This window comes from Triticum dicoccoides, chromosome 2B (genome assembly GCF_002162155.2).
Source record: "Triticum dicoccoides isolate Atlit2015 ecotype Zavitan chromosome 2B, WEW_v2.0, whole genome shotgun sequence".
NCBI classification, from domain to species: Eukaryota; Viridiplantae; Streptophyta; class Magnoliopsida; order Poales; family Poaceae; genus Triticum; species Triticum dicoccoides.
The window spans coordinates 664067865-664077832 of NC_041383.1; the positions used below are offsets into that span (position 1 = coordinate 664067865).

The 9968-nt window shown below is 48.9% G+C and overlaps 1 protein-coding gene and 1 long non-coding RNA gene across 2 annotated transcripts; both read left to right on the forward strand.

Moving 5' to 3' along the window:
* Positions 1-262: 262 nt before the first annotated feature.
* On the forward strand, positions 263-4033 carry LOC119365473. The gene is made up of 2 exons (XM_037631113.1): positions 263-549; positions 3471-4033. Exons 1-2 carry the CDS (start codon positions 462-464, stop codon positions 3665-3667), a joined length of 285 nt encoding a protein of 94 aa, XP_037487010.1. The 5' UTR covers positions 263-461; the 3' UTR covers positions 3668-4033.
* Positions 4034-7622: 3589 nt separating this feature from the next.
* Positions 7623-8606, forward strand: LOC119368253. Its single transcript, XR_005176579.1, has 2 exons — positions 7623-8053; positions 8142-8606. It is a non-coding gene; the product is annotated as an uncharacterized LOC119368253 (long non-coding RNA).
* Positions 8607-9968: the final 1362 nt, after the last annotated feature.

Below are 9968 nucleotides of genomic sequence, written 5' to 3' on the forward strand. Positions count from 1 at the left end.
GGTGACGTACAACGCCAACTTCCCTTCAATATAGTAGAGATATTTGGCTAGTCAAGTATATATGATTGATAGTTTGACCTAAAATTCGTGGTTAAACAATAAACATGACAGATGGAATACGCAATTAGACCCTTGTATGCATCCCTACATTTTCCAGGGGCCGGGCCTGGGGTGGGGGTAGCAGCAAAGCCCTAGGCACGCAAGGGGCACGCGAGAGATAAAAAAAGGCAGAGCAGAGCACACGAATCCAAAACGCAGCGAGTGCAACCAACCAACAACCAGCGCCGCTGCCCCGCCTTCGCCTATAAACAGCAGCCCAACAGTACCCATCAGCCCGCGCGGTGTCAGTCGGGAGGCGCGTTCAATTCGATTCGAGATCAAAATCCCATACCCAGCAAGAGCGAGAGAGGTGGGCGTCGAGGCTGGCCGCCGCCGCGAGGATACCGGCGCCCGTGCGCGCGATGATGGCCTGGTGGCGGAAGAAGGTCGTCTTCCCCGCGCGCCGCGCGCTCGCCGCCGTCTCCACCCGCGTCCGCTCCCGCAAGACAGGTACTGATCCCTTCTCTCGTGCGCGCGTGGTCGAGTCCTCGCCGTCGTCCATTGCTCGATCCGTGGCCCTGGGCGCGGCTAGCACGCGGATCAGATGCGTAGTTCTCCAGTGTCTGGCTGTTTGATCAGTTGAGTCAGTTGCGCTGAATTAGAGGTTTATAGTTGCCACACGCAGAGCGACACCTTCTACTTCAGTTTAGTCAGTTGAGTTCCCATGATCACTGCGGAATTCACTCGTGGATTGTTTTTACCACTCAACTCTGCGGGACAAAACAGCAGTATCTAGAATTCTAGGTAGGTGACACGCGCGTGGCTGAGGTTTATTCAGGTTAATCTACAATTGCCTAGATGAACAGAGAATTTCATACTCAGCAGGCCAGTGATAGATACCTAGCCATGCTCATTATTGTCTTCTTCATCTTTCCTCTCCTAATCCAAAACTTAAGAAACTTATCAGAGTTCGGTAGCGGTTAGGTGACGCTTCAGTCTGCATAATTAGTTAGTTTATACAGCCTCCGCAAGAAACCACTGAACCCCAAAGCTGTTTTCTACAGTAGTAGTATAATAATTGGATTGAACTTACTTTAATCGGCAATTCTTCGCTCCTACGGCATTGACCACACTCGTCAATTTAATTTACACGGGTCAAAGACTAATCCATTTTGGAATGTGATACTTCTCCACTAAAATACAACTAGCTAGGTAGATCGGATTGGACTTTGCAGTTTCAGTCTAGAAGCCACACCTCTGCGCCCCGTCATCTCGCACTAGCGTCCTCCCAAATCTAGCTCCCCCTCTCACATATTCTAACACACGCGAGCCCCGAGGTGAAAAGTCTGGTGACCTCTTTCTCAATTTCTGCTGCCGACCACCCATGCTGAAAATTTCTTCGGAATTTTAACGGGTTCAGTTAGGTATACTTCTCTTCAAAACAATGCTACTCTGCACTTGCACCAGAGACCAGACTGAATGCGCTGCCCAGGAAGTCAACCTCCCTGTCGGTACGCAACTGTACATACAAGGAACTTGGCAGCAGCCTGCAAGTGCAAGGAATGAATTAGCAGCGCCGCACAGTGTGAGATCTCGTCACCACTACTTGGCACTGGCCGCACTGTGCCGCCAGCCAGTACCGTCCATATTCAGTAGGCGCCGACAAGTGTCGTGGGCCTGCTGGTCTACTACGATGCGCCATCTGATATTTGCCGCACGGTTAATAATTACTGATAAATTATCTTTGCCACACACCTGCACAGATCTTCCTTGGCACCGTGCAAATCTATCTATATAGAGAAAAAGTAGTAGCAGTGCTGCTTGTCGTGTCCTCTTCTCTCGCACCTTCCCTTGTCTGGTCTTGAGATCCTTGTCTTAGCAAGTGTGCATTGCCATTGCCCTCCAATAATTCAGCTAAGCTCGTGCCGTCTGAACCGAGCTTTTGCCGCTGCGGCGGTGCGCGAGGGGAGTGGTCTGCCACTGCCAATGGTTCTCTTGCGCTCATCAGCAGGCTTTCTATGAAAAAATGTGACACTCGACCACACAATCATTGGGAGATAGTGTCCACCAACTTGTCTAGAACTCGAGCTTAATTATGATCATGGACCTATGGCAGGATCATCGTAGGACACTGTGTTGTAATACCAGTACTCGTAGGCACAATGATCGTATGCACGAATCAACCGGGGGCCCGGGGAAGAACGCCGCAGGCCACCGGAGCCACCCATGGCTCCTACATCCTTTTTCTGTTGGAACAGTGCGATGATAGCAGTTTTTTTGGAGATCGGGGTGATGATAGCCGGCCAATAGCCGAAGGCAACCTTTACATTTTGTTTTGTATCTTTGTGGAGCTATCTCCTTTCCTTTTTGTCCCCAGCCGTCCGTTGCAGCAACATGGAGTCACGTCACTCACCATGGTATGCATTGCCATCCCATAAAAAAAAAGCCACACGTCGCCGTGTCAGTGAACTTACGGCGCTCCATCGTTCTCGCTTGCGGCTGGGAATAAAGGGCGTATATATTCATGTGTGCCGTGCGCCTTTGTGGTAAAGTTTTAGGTAGTGGAGAAGGAGGCGAAGAAGCTTCGTGGTGAGAATCCGAGGGGGCGAATGTTCTTGGCTGAGGAAAAGGCGCGTGCGGTTTCTAGATAAGGATGCATGGCGGGGTGCGTTTAGCCGTGGATTTCGCGGTAGAAGAATATCGAATGTCTCCCTTTACCCCGTTGGTTTCACTTTTTTACCTTCCTTTTTTGCTGGGGGTGAGATGGGAATGAGATGCTACTTCATCTTTTACTTCCTCTTCTGGGAGTTTTTTCTTTGTCTAGACTAGATAGCTTCTGGTGTTTCTGTGTGGTGCCAATAATGCTATATATGTATGCTGTTGTGTTCTTTAGATGGCTCGCCTTTTTATCCAGAAGAATAAAAGACACCCTTGACTCGGCAGCTTCGGTGATATCGCCAGTGGTGGAAGTGGAAGCCCATTATTGTTTATGGCCCCAAGGTCTTATTAATAGATACAACTTTAGTACACGGGCCTTAGTGGCTTTGCCATTTGTGCTAGGCCCATGCCGCCAGTTGCCAAGTTGTTCGACCTGCCAAGAAAGGAATGGACCTGGAGGAACAACACTTTCTTAGAGCCCAATCAACTTGCTAAGTTCACCATTTATTTGTCAAGGAACGCCAAGACGAGAAAGGTGAAGTAGGAGATGGTGACATGAAAAGCGTTTATAAGGCAACTTGTCGTGTACTCGCGCTTATTTGAGTTCATTCAACCAAATATAATATCTTTCTTTAGTTAATAAAGTCACCATGTTGCTAAAAAATCATAGCATAGCTCCTGCTTTCCTCTCCACTAGCAAAGTGTGGGGAGAAACCCATGACAGTGACAACAAAACCCTTATCTGAAACCAACCCGTGCGTTCGTGCGTGCAGGCGGTGGAGGCAGCATACTGAAGCTTCATGAGGACGTGCAGACCTGTGGATACAAGGACGTGCAGGTGATGTTCGAGATGCTGACGTCGGAGCTCGAGGACCCCAAGAGGCGCAAGCAACAGCAGACGGCCTCCTGGAGGCCGCCCTCAGCGTGGCCCAGCCGGTCATCGTCGTCGATCGCGGCCGCGGCGCAGTAGAGACCCTGAGGACGACATGGGATGCAGCTGGGTTTGGTGGCACCGGTCCATAATAACAAGATGAGGAGGAGGGCCGGTTCAGTAAGTAAGTACCCTGTGGTAATAGTGTTAATTAGTCAGTCTGGCAACTATGCCTGATGCCAGGCATCAGTCAGTCACCCCCATCCCCCTGCCCGTCGACTCTCCGGGAAAAAGAGCGAGGATTTCAGTTGCAGAGCGCGTCACAAGCCTCTGAAAGTCTGAATGTTTTCTGTACATGTTGCATGTCGATTGCGCTGAATTCTCGCAAGCTCGGAGAAACGATGGAGCAAGAGGGGTTTACTTTTCAATCAACCATATATAAATATCCGGTTTCTCTGTCGTTCATATGTCCTTTAATTAGCTGTCACCTGCTATTCAACAGTGATGTTAAGTCGACCGAATTTCGGTATGTGCCTTACTCATTTCTTGGTGTTATTATCTGGTATGGCGAAATGAAGGGGACCAATTAGCAACAAAAAATATGTTCAAGGCAATTTGTGGGGGCAGAGTAATGGAGGAGCACGACAGGCGCAACTTGCAGGGTTTCTTTCATGGCCGAAGTTGACACTTAACAGAAAACCGGGCGAACCCCAACAAGGGACGCGACACGTTATGGGCCGTTAATTCCCTTGCAGAGAGGCGACCGCTGCATTATCCATCGACGTCTCCCTTTTAATGGTGCCATTTTTATACTACCAGCATCGTGTTGCAGGTTATACTTATATTGTTTGGCACCAGCTTCTGTTTTCTGTTCAGCCATGACTAAACATGGGTTTGGCAGAAGTGATTTTTATCCGTTGACATTTGACAAGACGATGCAATTCAGGCAAGATGGTTCCAAAATCTACTAAAACCGAAACCTCGAACCAGCACATGTCAGTACCCTTCTGGTAAGGACAGACGAATGGCCTGAAGAAACAACAGTGCAGTTTGGAATAATCACTCTCACGGCAAGAAAAACACCATTGCGTGCGTTCTGACCCTTTCGCTGTTCGCCGGAGACAGCGACTAGCAGGAAGACCAAATGGGTTAAGGGGGAGACGGATGAAAGCATGTCCTATCAAGCACTCTGAATAATGATTGCTCTGAGGAAGCTAAGCCTAGGCACAACCTAAAAGAATCGATGGCCGTAATCCAAATCATGCAGCGCTGTGCCGTGCCGTGCCGTGTCGAATTATTACACCAGCAACACGCTGAGAGGTACTTCCAATTCAGAGAACCCAAAGAGCGCGCAAAAGACTAAAAACAGAAGGGTTGCTCTCTTGATTGCTGCATCATGTGATGTTACAGAGATTTATACGCATCTCGGTAGGCCACGCTGCTGAGAATTGCCATTTGCCATCCATCCATACATCCATCAAGCTCTCTCAGAAAACAAGAACTTGTGGACGGCCTGTGTGTGTGCGTGTGCGTGTGGGCGAATGATGGCAGATAATTGAATAGAATTGTGCTGGAATGACGTTGATACGGCACGAGGGGAATATGATAAGTGCGAGGCGGTCAGAGCCATGAGCATGCAAAGTAAAGGCAAGACAAAGGTATCCCGATGTCTCTGCGTCTGCGACTTTGTCCAACACCAAGTACGCGCACATTGTGTATTATAAGTCTTGTAGCTTGCTTGATTCTTTATGTAATCATGCTGACACAAAGGGGGCGAGAAAGGTTTGGGAGTTCATGGCTGCTATGATTCTGTGCAAGGAGTGCTGGTGGAATTTCCAGGATTGTCGACGATCTTGGTATGGTGGCAATGGAAAGGTAGCCGGCATTATACAGGACGGACAGGAAACTACAAAGAAACATAGGAAATTCGTATTGAACAGAGCCAGGGGCAGTTTTATAGTGCAGCTTTGGATCAGGTGTGCATGTTCCCGTATCACTGTCCACTGCCGACCTCGACAAATAGAGACGACAAGTGAGGGAGATCATGCACTGCTCTTATTGGAACTGTCCGAAATCGAACTAGTGCTAATTGTCTGAAAATTTAAGCTGGTATAAAACATGGTATGTTTCGAACTCCTTGTTCTACTCCCTCCGTTCCGATTTACTCGTTGTGGTTTTAGTTCAAATTTGAACTAAAACCACGACGAGTAAATCGGAACAGAGGGAGTATATGATACTGTACATAGATGGCAACGGGCTCAGTATTCCACCTAAATGTTGTTAACCATGTGAGACCAATTTACCTCCGTTTGGAGAGAAAATATGTACAGCAAATGTTCGGTTTCACCATCAAGTTCGATGTTTGCCCCCCGCATCTCTTTCATCCTCGCCGCCGCCAACAGCGCCGCCGGGCAAAGCCTGGCCGGCAGAGGCGGCGACGGGGCTCCCTTCCCCTTCGCGCGAATAGGCTGGCGCGGGACGGCCGTTCGAGAGGAGGCGCCGAACATTTGCGGGGTGCGGCGTCACTGCAGATGGATCCTGGCCGCGACGTGCGCAGCGCGTCGACGGTTGGGGTTTGTGCTCGCGGCGTGGTGCGGCCGCTGGATCTGGTGGTCGCGTGCGCCGTGGGTCCCGGGTCAGATCCTTCTGGATCCGGCGCCTGATCGCCGTCGGCCAGCGCAGGATGGTGGATTTCGTCGCTGATCATGTCGGGTCTTCTTTGATCCGGCGCCTGGATGGATCTATGCCGGAGGTGTTGAGCCTTATGGTGCTTCCCTCTGGAGTTTTCGGGTCTTGGCTGCTGCCAGATCCGAAGCAGATGGAGATTGGTGGTACAGGAAGAGGACCGGAGGAAACTTTGGTCGGCTAGCTCGGCCCGGCATCGGCGATGGCTTTGACGTTGTTACCCATCTTGAAGGCGAAGTCGAGGTCCCTCCTATCCACCTCCGTCCCCTTCCCGGACGAAAGTCCAAAATCCGTCTTGGATTGGACGGCGACGACGCCCTTTGCGTCGTAACCTCCATGGAGGCGCCGTCTTGGGAGGCTTGGGCGTTCGGGGGGAGAGTTGCTATGGGTGAAGTTCTTTGCGTGTCAGATCCAACAGCAGCAATGGTGTGGAGGTTGGCAGGAGGAGCGGCGTTCTAACCGCATCAGATGCGTCTGGTAAGAGATGTCAAGTCATGCCTGACAGACAGGTGCTACGCTGAGTCATGCCTAGTCGGCAGGTGCTACGCACGACATATCTTTCAGAGTGTCCGCGTCGGGATGGACGAGCGCAGAGCGGTGGAGCTGTCTGGCGTTGTGGTGGCGTCGACGGTAGCTAGACTGTGCAAGGTAGATGCAACAGTACAGCTCTGAAGATGGTTTGGTGACAGGTGGTTGCGGCGGCCTCATACCCGGCAGGCGTCTTGGTTGAGGAGTGCGTCGGACTGGTAGGTGCCCCATACCCGGCAGGCGTCCTGGTTGGGACCTCAGGTCTTAGATGTTTAGGTTTGGCTGTGATGTCTGTTTGGTATTAGGCCCAGACTATTAGCGCCCCATCATCGATTGGATAGGTGTAGCGACAGTTGTTGCTTAGAAAGTGGCTTTAGTCTTGCTATTGTATGACTTTGTAAGGTCTTATGAAAATAATTAATAAAATGACCGTATGCATCGCCCAGATGCAGAGGCCGGGGGTCATCCTCCTTTAAAAAAAAAAATCAAGTTCGATGTTTCTGCTAAGCACCCTGGGGTCTACAATCACCTGTTTGCAATTAATTAATGACAGCCGATGCTTTCCGATGTGGTTTTCCTTGCACGGCAACAAGAAAAGTTTGTTTCGACACGAGTTCAACCAAGGACATGACAAAAGATTTAAGGATCAAGCATGGATTTATTACTTTTTGAAAATACTAAAGCCCACACGTGTGGGTGTTTGCATCTCGCCCACACGCGCTAATCACCGTTGATTTGCAGTGCGCGAATCTTACAAGAATCAGCCGACATCTCCTGTGCCACGTATGCATATTGAGGCGTGCGGGTGGTAGAGTGTTCACCCGAACGTGTGGCACTTGACGCTTTCGCCCGGACGATTTATCTGTTCCCCTCCCACTGCCTTCTCTCCTCGTCACTCTCGCCACTCCCACTGCAATCTCCATCACCGCGCGGGACCTCGCCGACCGCCTTCGCTTCGCCGAGGTTGGTGGGGGAGGCCGGTTCCCATTGCCATTTCCAGAGATGAAGGCGGCAGGGAGCGTCGAGCTGGAGAGCTGGTTGGGCGCGCGCAGCGGCAGGCCGGGAGTCGACACCTCACCGTCCGCCTCCACGTCGCCGAGGTTGGAGGGGGAGGCCGGGGACCAGCTGGCCGTCGTTGACGACGGGCATATTCGTGGTGCCCTGGCCTGCTGCCCATGGCGATCTCTCATCCGCAGCTTCGCCGATCTGCATCACGCGCCAGATCCGATGGCCATGGAACGGCAGCTCGCGCGCCTCCGCTTCTCTCTCTAGGTACTCGCCGGCCTCTGCTCATCTTCTTCTCGCCCGCTCTGAAGCAACGCCACCCTCACCCCTTCATCCTTGGATTCTTACTCACCAGTCGGCAATCCTGTTGTTGGCCACTCGCATCGTCGGCGTGAGGAGCGGGGATCCTGGCTCGCTAGCGTTAGGCGCGGCAGCCTGTCAATGGAGGCCTGCAACACGCCTGGTGTGAGCGTCGTGGTAGCGAGTCGGTGCTCCCGCCTACGCGCTCGATGCCTTTCATGCTCCAACCATCCCAAAGACACAGATCTAGTGCAGCCCCAAGGCGGCGTATCAGTGGCGAGCTGCTAGGTGAGTGGGTTCCATGACTCCATCCGTCATTTGTTTCCGGCGACTGACAGAGGCGACGGTTTTGGCTCTAGGGAGAGCATGGGTGGCGGACTGTTTGTGTTAGCCAATCCTTGGGTGTGTGGTAGAGCAGTAGCTTGACATTTTTCTGATAAATCACAGTTTCTAGATGTCTAGGTCCTCTGACTCACAAACATGGCAAATTCTATCATATGCGTGTGGCAACTTACATCCACTGAGCCATGGTTACTTTTTTTGTCATTTTTACCATGTTTCATCACAACTATCCTTTTGAAATTACTCCCACAACATTAAAATTGGATGAAAATGGCAACCATGATTAAGCTCAGATGTTGTTCATCAATTTCCATGGCTACAATCGTTAAGCTCAGATGATGTCTATCTCTACTTGTATTTTTTGGCACTTTTATTTTATACTGACAATGGAAAATTATTTTTTCACCGACCATGTGAAATTCACAAATGGCCAGACGGCAATATGACCATGCCAAATTCATTTGTAGTTTTTCAGTGCCTCTTTTTTCAGTGAAAACTGAAATGCTATACATTGTGTAATATGCTTTGACATTGCAGTTTTATTGGATTTAGCACGGCAAATTACCTTACGAAACGTGGCATTTTTATTACATTGACCATAGTGAACTTTATTAGCTTTTCTAATTGCCGTGTGAGTAATACTGACCATGGCAAATTTGAATCGATTACTTAAGTTCGTCTTCAATTAGTACAAACTTCTTTTAGCTATGTTTTCTGTTATGGCAATTGGAAGTAAGTTTTCCTATTAGCTGTAAACTATTCATGGAAACTCTTTTCTCATGTTCTTGCCATGCTTGTTTTTTTAAAGTTGTCACACTATGTGTACATAGCATGCCAATTTCTGCACTTGATCACATAGCAAGTTTAGAAATTATTCCTGTGACCCATTTTTTCAAAGTTTGCCATGGCACAAATGTCATGTTTATCTGCCATGGCAAATTTAGTTTTTTTAACATGCCCATGACAATCTTTTATGCATTTGTTTCATACTCCACGACAAATTTAGTTTGTTGATAATGGCAAATTTAGTTAATTGCCATGGCAAATTTAGTTATTGATCACGGCAAAACTGATTTCATTTGATCATGTCAAATTTAGTTTATTTGGTCCATGGTCAATTTAGTTTACTAGTCATGGCAATTTTTGTTTTCAAATCATGGCAAATTTTAATTTATGTGATTTTTGCCATGGCAAGTTTTGAAACGAATCTGCCATGGCACTTGTTCTTGTTCATACTTGATTTTCAACTTTTCTTTCACACACGACAAGTTCACCATTCAAACACACGGTAATTTTTGATACGAATTTGCCATGGCAAGTTTTGGTACGAATCTGCCATGGCAAATTTAGTTTACGAGTTTCTTCTTCATATTTTTTTGATTTTCAACTTTTGTGTTTTTTACACACACGACAAATTCATCATACCAAAACATGGCAATTCTTGATACAAATCTGCCATGCCAAGTTTTGCTGCAAATTTGGTTTATTGATCATGGCAAATTTGGTTTATTGATCATGGCAAATTTTAGTTTACTGGTTC